We start from the raw sequence: 15,998 nt of genomic DNA, 5'->3' as shown, positions 1-15,998 counted from the left end.
GTGCAGTGCTTATGCTCCGCATGGACTCCTCCACAACAGAGACCGCGACACGCATACCCTCACGGATATCCACCAGTTCCTCCTGCACGTCCCGCTGGACGTCCAGCATCTGCCGCCTTATGGATGACTCCAGAGGCTCATCACCTGCCTTCGGCCTAGCATCATCCTGGTCTCGAGCAGTCCTCCAACTGCTGGCATACTGGGCACTCTCTGCCTCCGCCTGCACCTCAAGCAAGAGCGAAATGCCCTCACCAGAATGCACCAACAATATAGCCGATGATCTAATGCCCACCGAGAGGTGCTGGTATCTGTGCTGATGCCTGGTTCAGAGTGCAGTTGTGTGATGCAGGTGCATTTGGAACCTGGCGGCTCTTTGGCGTCAGGAGTGACCCTTCGGCGTCCTGCGATTGAATGCGTGCAGCTGAATCTAAGGGAGAACAAGGACATGTTATTATTTAAAGTCATCACACTGTCACTGTGCATGCCAGGCACCCTGGTGAGACAGTGGAGAGCTGCATCATGGTGCCATCATCTTTCAATGATCAACGGGGACTCCACATTTGAGGCTCCCATCAATGAGGAGACTACATTAGAATGGCTGCACAGTCCGAAACACTCATCTCTGTGCACCGCACTCTTACCTTTGTCTGACACCCCAGCCTCCCCGCAACCGGTTGCACGGGGAAGGTGTCAGCTCTCCAGCTTAAGAGTGTCCTCCTTGAACCTGGTCAGCAGCAGCAGGTTGGGTGGGTCTCTGCCTTTCTGTGACCTCTCCAATCGGTTATGGCTCATCTTCTCCTGAAAGGACAGAGGAGCATTGATTAGTCCACTCTCTACCTGCAGCACCATTGCAGCCTTGCCAAACCCACCTGAGGAACACCTTGCAGGGCATATCCGAATCGTGGCCCTCGAGCCGCAAGGCATGCAGTCCAAGCAGCCAGGGCTACCCCCTCGGCCAGCTCCGGCATCATTGACAGTTGGCATTGGGACTCCCCTGAGCTCCACGGTGGGGGGACAAGCAGCCCTTAACACTTCACCACACTGATCCATGCTAACATGGTACTCACCCTTCCAGAACGCAGCCAGTCTTGCGGCATTGCGCCCATGTGCGCCGCACTATGTCATGACTGCTGACCTGCACTGCCACCTCTTCCCAGGCTTTCTTTATCAGGTGTGGTGGTCTCCTCATTCCATCCCTTGGCACAAGAGTGTCCCTCCTGGCAGCCACCCCCTCCGGGAGCACTCGTACGAAAAGCAGGGGGCCGAGTGCCCACCCGACCTGCCCTTCTGTCTGGCGTCTCTAGTCGCTGCCGAGACCACAGGTACCATCTCCTCAACACAGACTGCATACTTCCTCACCAGCAGCCTTCAGGGGGCTGCCTGTGCCATTTTAAACTGCCTGTTGGGTCGCCACTGGACCCAGAACACAACATGCCCCCATTCGCAACTGGCCCTTCCCAACCATTGGGAAGCCGCATTTCACGCTGGGCGGGCCTTAATTGGCCAGCCAGCGTGAAATTATGGTCGTGGGCCGATCGCGGGTGGTGGCCTATTTCCTGGCAAATCCTGGGCCTGCTGATTGCACCCGCCCACCGACCTCAAAATTCAGGCCTATCTTTCATCCTGCAGAAGGGGTACATCAGGAGCATGGAGCCTGGTGACCTAACTGTATGCCTCATGGCTTAAAGGAAGCAGAGACATTGAAATATACAAAATAGGAGCAGGAGTAGGTAACTCAGCCCTTTGAACCTGATCCACCATTCAATATGATCATGGCTGATTCCCTATCTCAACATCATACTCCTGCTCTCTCCCCATAACCCCTGATGCCTTTAGAGTCTAGAAAGCTATCTATTTCCTCCTTAGTATATTCAGTGACTTGGCCTCCACAGCCTTCTGTGGTCGAGAATTTCACAGATTCACCACCTTCTGAGAGAAGAAGTTTCTCCTCATCTCAGTCCTAAATGACCTGCCCCGTATCCTGGGACTATGGCCCCTTGTTCTAAATCTTCAGCCAGAGGGAACATTATCCCTACATCCAGTCTGTCCAGCCATGCCAGAATTTTATACGATTCAATGAGATCCCCTCTCATTCTTCTAAACTCCAGTGAATACAGGCCTAGTTGGCCCAATCTCTCCTCATATGACAATCCTGCCGTCCCAGGAATCAGTCTGGTGAACCTTCAGTGTACTCCCTCCATGGTAAGTATATCCTCTCTTAGGTAAGGAGACCAAAACTGCACACACTGCTCCAGGTGGTGTCTCACCAAGGCCCTGTACAGCGCATTAAGATGTCCTTGCTCCTGTACTCAAGTCCTCTTGCAATGAAGGCCAACATACCTTTTGTCTTCTTAACTGCTTGCTGCATCTGCCTTGTCTGCTTTCAGTAATTGGTGTACAAGAATACTCAGATCCCTTTGTACATCAACATTTCTGAATTTATCACCATTTAAATAATACTCTGCTATTCTGTTTTTCCTACCAAAGTGGATAACTTCACACTTATCCACATTATGAGTCTATGAGTTATACTGCATCTGCCATGTATTTGCCCACTCACTCTACTTGTCTAACTCACCTTGAAGCCTTTTAACATCCTCCTCACCACTCACATTCCTGCCAAGTTTTATGTCATCAACAAACTTGGAAATATGACATTTAGTTCCCTCATCCAAATCGTTGATATATGTTGCACTGATCCCTGCGATATCCCACTGGTCACCACTTGCCACTCTGAAAAAGGCCCATTTATTCCTACTCTGTTTCCTGTCTGCTAACCAATTCTCAATCCATGCCAATATATTACCCCCAATCCCGTGTGCTTTAATTTTGCACATTAACCTCTTAGGTGGGACTTTATCAAAAGCTTTCGGAAAATCCAAATACATCACATCCACTGGTTCTCCCTTATCTATTCTGCTAGTGACATTTTTAAAAAATGCAAGTATGTTTGTCAAACATGATTTCCCTTTCATAAATCTATGTTGACTTTGTCGAATCCCGTTGTATTTTCTAAGTGTCCTATTATCACATCCTTTAGAATAGACTCCAGCATTTTCCCTAGTACTGATGTTAGGCTATCAGGTCTGTAATTTGCTGTTTTCTCCCTGCCTCCTTTCTTAAATAGTGGGGTTACATTTGCCACCTTCCAATTTGCCAGGTCTGTTCCAGAATTTTGGAAGGTGACAACCAACACATCCACTATTTCCATGGCTACCTCCTTTAGTACCCTGGGATGTAGATTATCAGGCCCTGGGGATTCATCGTCCGTTCGACATCCGCAGAGTGCAGCAAAGAGAAGGTGCAACAAGGTTCATGCTGCAACTTGCACTTTGGTGCAGCAAACCATTGGAATGTTGAACATGAGGCTCCAGTGGTGGAGCCCTACAGTCCTGTCCACAGAGGGTGTCCCGCATTGTCATTGCTTGCTGTGCCCTTCACAACCTGCCACTACAACTGGAGAGGAGCTGGCTGGGAAGGAGATGAAGGAGCTGCACATCTCTTCTGATGAGGACGACGTCGACAGGAATGAGGGTGAGGAGGTCCTCGAAGGCGATGAGACCATCGCACTGGCCATATGAGGCAGGTGCATGGGAGGCCCTCATACCTGCTAGATTCATGGAGGATGATGACAGCATGCAGTCAGGATCCTCACATTACATCTGTGAACGCTTGACTCCTGTTTGGCTGATGGCAGCACACATACCCTCTTGTGATAAGGCTCCTGTCATGCAGATGCAGCAGATTCACATAGTTCTTATACTCCAGGAGGATGAGGATGACAACATGCAGTGGGGAAATGCCATAGATTCTCTCATAGCTTTTGTGAATGTCTGACTCCTGTCTGACTGATGGCAGATCGCTTGTGCTCTGTGAATAAGGTTATATCATGGAGTTGCAGCTGGGAAACTTTAACTTCTCTTGATCCTATGGCAACCTTTGTGAGCTGAACCCTCCAGGACCACATTGTCACCGGACACAGATGCTGTTGAGATGGAGGGCAAGTCACACCTCAAAGGTGCTGAGAGTACACAAGAGAGAAAGACGGAACTCTGTGCCGCCGGCCCAGGACAATCTGGCAGCAATGATAAGCCCCGTTGAGGTGCAGGCATGACTGATGTGTCCAGTGACAGTGAAGATGCATCATCAGTGTGCTGGAAAGGTTCTACAAAGCACAGGGAAGAGGCCCTGAGTGACATCTGAGTGACATGAACACTGGTCATCAGACCAAGGAGCTGTGGGCAAGGAGACATTCTTGGGAGTTTATTTACAATTGTGAACATTATGTACAAGTGATTAACACCCATGTCCAGGCTGTGCAACTGCTCTGGTTTCTCTTCAGATCGTATAAATCTTTCGCCTTTAACTAAAGATTTCCGTGGAGAGGAGCACTCAGAGTTTAAAGTAATTTTTTGTGGCCCTGCTTTAGTGGGGCTGAAAAAAAAAGAAAAAAAAGCTTGGCCTAAATAGGCAAGTGGTTATGGTACTGGGTTTGTAACCCCAAGATCAAGAGTTCAAATCTCACAATGGCAAACTATGAAACAATGTTAATTCACCTGAAACAGATGGAAACGGGTTTGTACTCGAAAGAGTTACATCATCTGTAACCTTCCTAACCCTGCCACTATATCTTGGTGCAGCCCCCAACACCCACAGTGGAGGTGGAGGCAGCCTGCTGACTGCTATGCCCTGTCTGCGATGACCTCAATGGACATCCTCTAGTGGGTTAAGACCTGGAGGGCCTCGGCCTGCTTTCGGGGTCCTGCTGTGTGGCAGTGGCACCCTCCTTGGCCTGTGGAGTTGGAGCTGCTGGGATCACAGGAAGAGAGGATTCGGATGGGCTGGACGCTCCTGGAGCCACTGGTGGATGGCCCCCGGGTGTGCACCTCCTGATGGGTGCCCGAGGACCCCTGGTTGACTCCTTGAGGAGAAGGGGAAGCTGGAGTGAGACCGAACTACACCACACCCTTCTCACCTTGACACTGTTGGAGGCCAACTATGGTGTAAGCGATGGAGGTCAGCCCACACAGCAGTGCAGGATCGATGTCCTGGGCCAGGGTCTCCATGGAGGCTGCCATCCTACCAGCATTGACCTCGGTGCATTGGTATGCTGGCGCTGTCACCTCAGACTGAAAGCAGATGGATTCCTTCATCGTGCCTTGCAATATGAGGAGTACAGCGGACATCCCTTTCTGATGTTCCCGAGCTTGTCTTTGCAGCTTCGGAAACTGAGGTATGATGGGGGCTCCTTATCTGACTCAGACTCAGCAGATTTCTGGCCTCCAGCAGTCCTCTGAATGCCAGAAACCTGGGAAGTCCCTGCAGCTACCAGCTGTGGATCAGACAGTGCGATATGCTGACCAGATTGTGACATTGAGGCTACTCTAAAGTTAGGTCCCACCGAGGTGTGTGTCTCTGTGCTGGTGAAGGGTGTGGGTGAGCGCTATGGCAGGTCTTCAATAAGGGTGTCGGCATATTCTCCTTCTGAGGTTTCTTTGGGGCTTGAGTCGAGGACCTGAGCCGTGGACTCTGTCGTCTGTTTCCCAGATGTGCCTTCGAAAGAAAGGTGAGATAATTAGCGCATGGCAGGGGACTGCAGAACAGCGGAAGTGACTCACGGCATGGGTGGTCTTATGGATGTTGCACTGCTGGATCCTCGCTCGGTTGAGCATCGCCAACTTCGCCGTCAGCACGGGTGAGGTCCAGATCGTTGCTGGCCAGTTGGATGACTCTATTTTTAAAGCCTGTGAGGACCTTGCTTTTAGGCATTCCTCCACCAGCTTGCGACCTCTTCCTTTTGTTGTGTGCCAGCTTGGCCTGCATGAAGGCAGATGAAGAGATTATAGGCAGGATGTCTGCCAGGCCAGATGGGAAGAATGCCTGGCATGTGTGGGTGCTGAGTGGTGCCATGGATGGGGTGAGGACACAATCCGCAGGGCAGATGAAGGTGTGCATGAGAGAATGAATGAACTGGCAGTAAGTGAGAACCCTGTGGATGTGTGATGTGGGTTTGTGAGTGTGTGAGCTGAGAATGATGAGAAGGGTGACTTAACCTGGCAGAACGGAGGAGATCATTCATTTCGGCACTGGGTGGCTGTCCTCTTTCGCAGGGTGTTGGCGCTGACACTGCTACTACTGCCTCCCATGCTGGATTGGTGACCTTGCCTGCTGGCCTTCGCCTGGAACGAGGGTAGAGGACATCGCGGCGGGTCTCCACTACATCCAGTAGGCCCGCGAGAGAGGTGTCGCTAAATCTGGGGGCAGCAGGTTTCCTCCCTTTGGCAGCCATCAGTTCCCAGCAGCTTCCTATCTCTTGAAGAGTGCTAGCACTTTGCAGGGGCGCCCTTTAAATATAGTGCCCTGTTTACTGAAGCCTGAGGTGATGGCAGGGCAGGCAAATCAGAGGTCGCCCCACCAGTGACCTGGCATATTCCCAGGAATGCATAATGAATGAGGTGGGGTTGGGATGACGGGGCGTGAAAATCCACCATTGCGACTGACGGGTAAAATGTCCTTTTTCCCACCGGCCACCACATTAGTGCAAATGTGGGACAATTACACCCTACAGTGAAGCTGTTACACTTCTAATTATTAATTAGGCAATCTTAAATAGTCTATATAATGTTATAAATTATAGTGTTTATATCTATACGACTGGTATTGTAAAGCAGACAATTGACTACAAAATTATTGCCCAAATGTATCTTTTATTTGTTAAAATATGCAGATGTTAGCCCAGTATCCTGCAGTATTAGGCCTTCAGATCTATCCCAGGCCAGGCTTTGTATGTTAAAAGCTTTCCATTTCCAGCTCTCTACAAAGATAATGAGACCTGAGGCCCATTATCAATCTTCACCATTCGGGCACAAAATTGGATGTGTTGAAATTGCTAGGGCCACATCTATAATGTGACTTTTTGCATAGCAACGCGGAAGAGTTGCTCCTGAAATTCTGCACTGGATCTACTAATCCAATGCTGCAACACGGGAAGGTTAGCAGCAGAATCCCCAATAAAATGCGTAATTGGCCACTTTCAGCCACTCACTCAATTTCCCCAGGAGTTCTGCCAGTTAGGACCAGAGGCCCATAAAATCCCAGTGGAATTTTCAGGGATATAGTGATCGGGTCATGATTCCTATCACACAAAATCATCAGTAGTTCATTAACAAATAAATAAGTGACCAGACTGAGTTCCTCTCAAGTACTCTAATTATATCTTAGGATTTTTAATGTGTTTGTTCCCCTGCATCTCATCAGTGCTCATGCTTCTCTTTTTGCTGTCTATTTAGATATTCTGGGGTCAAGAGCATCTGAACTGCCTGAATCTGCTATGTGAACTTCTCCAAGGTTATATCAGGCAAGATACCAAGTCTCAAACACCAGACCACACACAGCAACCATCGTCTGCCATGGGCAAATATCAAGCTTCCAAGACCGAACACAGTTCTGATGACTTGAGGACAGGGCAGTTTCAGTACATTCAAGATGCAGGTGTGTGGAATTATTACTGTTCCATTCATGTCACTCTACCTTCTCACAAAAAATCATCGGGACTGTGGAGCAGATAGTTTCAAATGTGCAGATAAGTAGCAGTAGTTGCCCACTCACAGTATTGTTCATGGGACATAGGAACAGGAATAGGATGTTCAGCCTCTCAACTCTGTTCTATCATTGAATTAGATCATAGATGATCTGTATTCTAAGTCTATCTAGCTACCTTGGTGCCCTAACTCTTAGTACCTGTGCCTAACAAAACCCTTATCAATCTCAGTTTTGAATTGACCTATCACCCACAGCTTTTTAGTGGAGAGGGCTCCAGATTTCTACCACCCTTTTTGAGAAGAAATGCTTCCTCTCATCATCTCTAGCTCTAATTTTAAAGCTCTGCTCCCTTGTTCTGTGTTCCCTCATCGGAGGAAGTCATTTCTCTCTATCTATCCTATCAACTCCTTCAATCATATTAGTCAACTCAGTTAGATCACTCCTTAATCTTCAATACTCCAGGGAATACAAGCCTAGTTTATGCAAACTGTCCTCACAATATAGCCCTTTGAACCCAAGGTTCTTATTTCATTTGGACAAATTAAATCTAATGAATGAATGGTTTCGTAATTGTGAATACTGAACTCATTGCCTCGGATATGATGTTCATTATGTGTATTGTTTTAAAAACAGTTTTCTTTTTAAGATGTAGAAAAGTGTCCCAAAGTGCTTCACAGAGCCGTAATCAGAAAATAAATTGGACATTGAACAGGAGGTACGAGGAGGAGTGACCCAAAGCTTGGTTAGAGGTGGATTTTAAGAAGGGCCTTAAAGGAGGAGAGGGAGTTGAAGAGTTGGTGCAATTTTGGAAGAGAATTCTAGAGCGTAGGCCCTAGGTAGTTTTAGGAAAATCTGTCAACAGTGTGGCAAAGGAGGTCAGGGGTGAAGATGTGAAAAAGGCCAGAGTAAGAGGAAAAGAAATTACAGGGTGGCTTTGGAGGAGCAAGGGTGAGAATCTTAAATTGGAGACATGGATGCAGGAAGGAACCTGAAGATAACATAGGTCAGCAAGGACAGGGTTTGGTGGGAAGTGGTGCATAACAGCGTGGAGGTAGTAGAGTTTTCGATGATCTGCAGTACATGGAACATGGAAATGGGAGATGGATTAAAAAGGCATTGCAGTAAGCAAGTGCAAAAGTGACAAAGAGATGGATCTAAGTTTCAGCAGCACATGGGCTGAGATAAGTAGACAGTTGCGATGGAGAGGCTATAAAGTCAGAAACCCAGCTCGCTGTTGAAAAAGGCACCGAGATTGTCACCATCCATTCCACAGTCGAGTTCAGTCTGCGGGCGATGGAATCAGTGGCAAGGTTGCAGAGCTTGTGGTGGGATCCAAAGACATTTGCTTTTGTCTCAGCAACTTTTAACTGCAGAAAATTTGAGGCCATCCAAAAAATTGGATGTCAAAAAAGCAGTTGATGGGGCCAAGAGAGGTGGTGCAGAGGTAGAGCTGGGAGACCCTCTTGTACATCTGGAAGCTGATCCCAGGCCCCATGAATGCAAACAATGTCACCAGGGAGGAGCATGTGGATGAGGAAGAGAAGGTGTTTGTGTAGATTTCAGGGAGGCTACGCAGGCAACAGAGCTGGACCAGAAAGAGAAACCATTGCTGGAAATGTAGTGGTTGTGATTGAATAGGCAACAGCAGAATCAACTGAAAGTTGGACATCAAGAGAGAGGATTTGGAGGAGGATGATGTGGCCATGATGCCCCTTATAAGGTCCAAACCTCTATCAGGTCCCTTCTCAACCTTTGCTGCTCCAAGGGAAACAACCCCAGCCTATCCAATCTTTCCTCATAGGTCAGACCCTCCAGCCCAGGCAGCATCCTGGTAAATCTCCTCTGCACCCTCTTCAGTGCAATCAAATCCTTCCTATAATGTGGTGGCCAGAACTGCACACAGTTGTGCCCTAACCAGCGTTTTATACAGGTCCAGCATAACCTCCCTGCACTTGTAGTCTATGCCTTGGCTAATAAAGACAAGTATCCCATATGCCTTCTTAACCACCTTATCTACCTGCCCTGCTACCTTCAGGGATCTGTGGATATGCACACCAAGGTCCCCCTGATCTTCAGTATTTTCCAGGATCCTACTATTCATAGTGCAATCTCTTGCCTTATTAGTTCTCCCCAAGTGCATTACCTCACACTTTTCCAGGTTGAATTCCATTTACTACTGCTCTGCCTACCTGAACAGTCCATTGCAATCCCCCTGCAGTTTATGGCTGTCCTCCTCACTATTTACCACCCTACCAATTTTTGTGTCATCTGCGAACTTCTTGATCATACCCCCTAAATTTAAGTCCAAATCATTTATGTACACCACATACAACAAGGGCCCCAGCACTGAGCCCTGCGGAACCCCACTGGAAACAGACTTCCAGTCACGGAAACATCCCTCTACCATCACTCTCTGCTTCCTGCCTCTCAGCCAATTTTGAACCCAATATGCCACTTTGCCTTGGATCCCACGGGCTCTTACTTTCTTGACCAGTCTGCCATGAGGAACTTTATCAAAAGCTTTGCTAAAGTCCATGTAGACCACATCAAATGCATTACCCTCATCAACATCCCTGGTTACCTCCTCAAAAAATTCAATCAAATTTGTCAAACACGACCTTCCCTTAATAATTCCATGCTGACTATCCCTGATTAATCCATGTCTCTCCAAGTGCAGATGTATTCTGTCCCTCAGAATCCTTTCTAGTAACTTACCCACACCGAGATTGGACTGACTGGCCTGTAATTTCCTGGTCTTTCCCTTCCCTTTTTTAATAATGGGACAATGTTAGCAGTCCTCTGGTGCCTCACCTGTGGCCAGAGTGGATTTGAAAATTACTGCTCAGGCCCCTGTTATCTCTTCCCTTGCCTCCCTCAACAGTCTGGGATACATCTCATCAGGGCCTGTGGATTTATCCACTTTTAAGGCCGCTAAACCCACTACACCCTCTCTCTCTCTATGTTAATTTCCTCTAATATTTCACAGTCCTCCAGCTTGATATCTGTACCTGTGTCATCCTTTTCTATTGTGAAGACCAAAGCAAAATATTCATTGAGGACTGTAACCAGGTCTTCTGGGTCCACACACACATTAACTCTATGGTCACTAACTGGCCCTACTCTTTCCCTAGTTTTTTCCTTGCTCTTTATATATTTAAAAAACCTCTTTGGGTTTTTTACCTGAGGAGAAGTTATGTGTAAGCTGGTAGGTAAGGCCAGGAAGTGAAGTTGTATAGTCAGCAATTAAGTGGAAATATGTCATGGAAGCAGGGGGTGGGTCTCATGGGCATGATAAGCTTGGAGACAGCATGAGGGCAGATACAAGAGAAACTAGAGATAGATGTGTTCAAGTTGAGGGAAGGGGGAGGTTTAATCAGTGAGCAAGTGGAAGAGAAAAGGAAGAAGCAGAGAAAGTGGAATAGATGGCTTTAAACACAGTGACAAAGAAGTCAACATGCAGATCAGCCATGATCTTACTGAATGGTGGAGCAGGCTCCAGGGGCCGAGTGGCCTACTTCTGCTCCTATTTCATATGTTTGTATGACAGGAGTGATTAATGAGCAGAACCTAATTATAGCGTAGCACACAACAGGATGCACAAAGCAGAGTCTTGGGTGGGAAAGTATTGTAGAACTTCATCGGAATCGCTTCCTGATGCTGCTCTGCCCCTGTGCACGTTTCCCAAGGGTGAATTGCCAATTGATCCAATTAAGGCTCCAATCAAGAACCATCACACTGTCAGAGCTTTCCTAGAGTCGGCCTGAAGGTTTGCTGAATCTGGAGCTCAGCAGCTACTAGTAGGTGGCCTCTTGAAGGCAGATCAGAGGGCCATTGAAGCCTCATCTCAAATTCCCAGTGTTAGAGTTGTAAGGCTGGAATGAACACAGCCATTCCCATGGAGGGGTGTTCTCTCCACAATGATGGCTCTGAGTATATTTTTTTAAATGTCATCCTAGAGCACCTCCATTTTTATGGGCCCTCCCCCTTATCTTCCTGCCTCAGCGGTGCCGACCTCTCCCGGTGGCGCTGGCAGCCATCCAGTGCCACAGGCCTTTTCATTGGGTCTTCTGCATCAATGTCCCATTAATTGTCCACCACCCATAAGATCATCTAAGACCTGAAAATGTTCCCGACCCTCAATTATTTTCTATATCCGGAAGATTGCAAACAGTCAGGTTCAACTTGAGGCAGTGGCCAGGGATGGGGGAAAGGAATCGGTGGCAAGGATAGAGAATTTTTAGATATGCAATATGAAAAGGATCATGAAGGAAAGCCCATGTGAAATATCCCAAGCTCTGGGAATGGAGCAAAACCAAATTGAATGCTCTTGAGGGTTAATGCAAGAGAGCTTGTTGGTCCTTTTTAAGCTAGTTTGGATAAATATCTAGGTAAAGTTAATGATTGTTGTTCAGAATACTTTGAATTATGCTGACTATTATTTTGGGATGAAGAGACTGAGCATGGAGCAATAATATTGCAAAGGACTTTGGAGAATTTTTATGAGGATTTGTAGTTTACTTTTTTTGCAGATGACAGTTTTTTTTAAAGAATAGAGAATTTTCTAAAGATTTGGTGATTCGTAATGTTTTTACCCACGGTGTAAGATATTTGAACTAATCAACATGCTTCAGCTAGCAGATTGTGACGTTCAATTTGTTTATTTTTAGTGCATTTAGCCAACACTCATGCTTTAGCCCTATGACATTTGCCAGATGTAAAACTTTTAATTGTAGGTTATTTCCATCCTTTTTTTCAAGTAAACTACATGTATCAAGAATTGCTCAGGCTGTCAAGGGTCAAGGTACAATTGCAGCTTGGCAAAAATCATGTCGTATAAAATCCAATGTATCATCGTATTTTCATGTTAAACCCTATAAATCAGTCCCCTGTATTTAATGGATATAAAAATATGCATATAGTTGAGACTTGCGCACTAGAACTTGATATACAAAGTTGGCGACACTTGAATTTAACATAATACTTTTTGTTTTAGTTTAAAAACTATAACCCATTAAGCACTTTATAGATGTCAGCCTTGAATTAGTGCTAGTACTCTTGCCCGAGTTGGACGGTTGTGGATTCAAGCTCCTCTTGAGCACATAGCCCTGGCTGATACTCCATTGCAGTACTGTGGTCGTCCTGCATTGTCTTTTGGATGAGATGCTAAACCGAGGCCCCATCTGCCCCCTCAGGTGAATACAAAGAATCACATGGCACTTTTCGAAGGGAGCCAGGGGAGTTCAGCCCAATGTCCTGGATAATACTTGCGCCTCAACCAATATCAATCAAACAGATTATCTGGTCATGTTTGAGGGAGCTTGATGTGTGTAAATTGGCTGCTGTGTTTCCCACATTACAACAGTGACGACACTTCAAAAATACTTTATTGGCTATAGATGCTTTGGGACATCTTAAGGTTGTGGAAGGCGCCTTAGAAAGGCAAGTCTTTCTTCTTCCTTACAAAGAAATCGTTAAGACCTAAGCTAATGTGGCTTGTCTTGAGGTCCAACAGAAAAATCAAGAATGTCATTTTTCTGCCAAAATCTCAAATCATTCATCACTTCAATTATATCTAAAGGAGCCATCAGATTCCAGTTTTTAAACCTTAACAATAAATCATATACTGTACGTTTTCACTTGTTTGGCAAGACAATACAATTCAGCTGCATTCCATTCCACAGCGAAAATGACCATCTTCCCTCGGCAGATCACTAAGCTTAATAAAATTGCTGTACCTACTTAGATTGCTGATCTGGTTCTGGTTCTGACAAACATATACCAGTCAGTATAGTAACCACCATTAATGTCCTCTCATTGCGAGCCCACACTCAAAGCACAAAGAAAATTAGAATTCCTGCATGTCTCTGTCAAAACGAAATCATGATATTTCAGGTTGGTGTCTTCTAAAAGAGTTTTAATGTGTAGTAAAAAATTAAAAGGTGCGCTTTTTTAGTAGAAAATATGCATTTAAGATTGTTATTAGCTGGACACAGTATTCAATGCCTTGCAAATTTCTCCAGGTTTCTTTTTACCAATTATCAGTTAAATGATGTATTGTGATGAATGACTGCAAATCACTTGACTGGTACAACGGTATTTATGTGCCTAAAGTACAACCTAGTCCAGAGGTGGCCTCGAGTTGTAAAAACTATTTGGAGGTGCAGTCTATTTTATTTAAACTCTGAACTTCAATTTACACTGACCCATGAAAATATAGCTTATTATTCTGGAATGTGCACTGCTTTTCCAGCATCTGCATTACAGATTGGATCATGATGCTATGAAGAGCCAAATGCAACACTGATCTGAAGCTCCCAAACAACAAGAGATTTGTTTCCTCGTACTATGAGTTTCAGCAGACAGTAGTTATAACTGAAGATCCATAAAGATGTTAAGATCTTCGGGGATTCACCTGACCACATTTGCTTTGCCACAAAGTTTATGAATATACACAAATATTTTCTCAACTTTTCTTCTGTGATTCATCATAGCATGTGGCTTCTTGTAAACTGTCCATCTGACTGAACGAATACATCTTTTATACAGCTTTCATCTGATTGTCCAGGCACTTTAGCCAGCTGTACCATGTTCCTGCAGCTGTGATGCTGACAGATGTTTGCTTCGTTTGCGAGCCAAGTGTTTAATTAGCCAAAGTTTGATCGGTGGTTATGAAAATCTTTTCCTATTGTTTGTCATTTGACATCTTGCCAATCCAAATCCTGACACTAAATTATGTCTCCTTCCCCTAGCTCCTGACAATATTGCTTATTTCTCTCCTGTGATGTTGCTTAAATTACCCTATTTCACAGCAACAGCAATCAACAACCCCCTTCCTGACCATTGCACCTTGGACTCATTCATCTGACAACAAGGTTATTTCTAATACGAAAGCAAAATACTGCAGATACTGGAAATCTGAAGTAAAAACAAAAAATGCTACAAATAATCAGCAGCTCAGGCAGCATCTGTGGGGAGAGGTTAACATTTCACACCAATGATCTATCAACAGAAATGGAAACTGTTAGATATGTAACAAGTTTTAAGCAAATCGAAATGCAGGGAAAGTGGGGTAAGGGAGAGAAGAACAAAAAGAAAGATGCAATAGGATGGAAGGCAGGAGAGATTAGATGACCAAAAAGGATGATGGTGCTAGGCAAAAATAAGGAAACAAAAGATGGCTCTTGAGGCGTAAATGGCAAAAGCAGAACTATTACCAATACCCGCACTGCCTGAGAAAATAGAAGCAGTGGTTATGATCTGAAATTGTTGAACTCAATGCTGAATCTGAAAGACTAACGTGCCTCGTTGAAAGTTCCTACTCTGACATTCCTTTGTGCTTCATTGAAATAGTGAGGAGACTGAGGATAGAGAGATCAGGAGTGGGACAGAGAATTAAAAAGGCAAATGACCAGAAGCCCAGCATCACACTAGCGGACTGAATGGAGATGATCAGCAAAACAATTGTCCATTCTGCATTTGTCCTCCCCACAGACAGCATTGCTGAATACAATAAAACTTCGAAACATAGAAAATAGGAGCAGGAGTGGATCATTTAGCCCCTCGAGCCTTCTCTGCCATTAAATATGATCATGGCTGATTCTCTATCTCAACGCTTTCTCCCCATACCCCTTGACGCCAATAGAGTCTAGAAATCTATTCCTCCTTAAATATATTCGGTGACTTCGCCTCCACAGCCTTCTGTGGTAGAGAAGTCCACAGCTCCACCACCCTCTGAGTGAGGAGGCCTCTCCTCATCTCAGTCCTGAATGGCCCACCCTGGATCCTGAGACTGTGACCCCTTATTCTAGACCCCCACCCCCAGCCAGAGGAAACATCATCCCTGCATCCAGTCCATCCAGCCCTATCAGAATTTTATATGTTTCGATGAGATCTCCTCTCATTCTTCTAAACGTCAGTGAATACAGGCTTAGTCGACCCAATCTCTCCTCATACAACAATCCTGCCATCCCAGGAATCAGTCTGGTGAGCCTTCGCTGCACTCCCTCTATGGAAAGTATATACTTTCTTAGGTAAGGAGACCAAAACTGTACACAATACTACAGCTTCAGTAAGACATCACTGCTCCTGTACTCAAGTCCTCTCGCAATGAACCATTTGCCGCCTTAACTGTTTGCTACACCTGCATGCTTGATTTCAGTGATTAGAGTACAAGGACACCCAGGTCCCTTTGTACATCAACATTTCCCAATCTATTATCATTTAAATAATACTCTGCCATTCCATTTTTTCTACCGAAGTGGATAACTTCACATTTATCCATGTTATACTGCATCTGCCATGCATTTGCCCACTCACCCAACTTGTCTAAATTGCCTTGAAGCCTCTTAACATCCTCCTCACTACTCACATTTCCACCAAGTTTCATGTCGTCAGCAAACTTGCTAATATTACATTTGGTTCCCTCATCCAAATCGTTGATGTATATCGTGAATGGC

At 45.7% G+C, this 15,998-nt stretch overlaps 1 protein-coding gene and 1 non-coding gene across 6 annotated transcripts in view; both read left to right on the top strand.

The window, feature by feature from the left end:
* The window catches only part of LOC121278899 (vacuolar protein sorting-associated protein 13B-like), a 1,102,197-nt gene that overhangs the window by 949,573 nt on the left and 136,626 nt on the right, over nt 1–15,998 (top strand). For all 5 annotated transcript variants that reach the window (XM_041189400.1, XM_041189399.1, XM_041189397.1 and 2 more), the window contains one exon: nt 7,290–7,491. In XM_041189400.1, the coding sequence (XP_041045334.1) occupies nt 7,290–7,491 (202 nt within the window). The remainder of the gene's footprint in view (nt 1–7,289; nt 7,492–15,998) is intronic.
* On the top strand, nt 4,323–4,435 carry LOC121279494. The gene has a single exon (XR_005943422.1). It is a non-coding gene; the product is annotated as a U5 spliceosomal RNA (small nuclear RNA).

The sequence above is a fragment of the Carcharodon carcharias genome, chromosome 6 (assembly GCF_017639515.1).
Source record: "Carcharodon carcharias isolate sCarCar2 chromosome 6, sCarCar2.pri, whole genome shotgun sequence".
Taxonomy (NCBI): domain Eukaryota; kingdom Metazoa; phylum Chordata; class Chondrichthyes; order Lamniformes; family Lamnidae; genus Carcharodon; species Carcharodon carcharias.
Note: the sequence above shows the minus strand (reverse complement) of the source record. Positions and strands in the feature narration are given on the sequence as shown.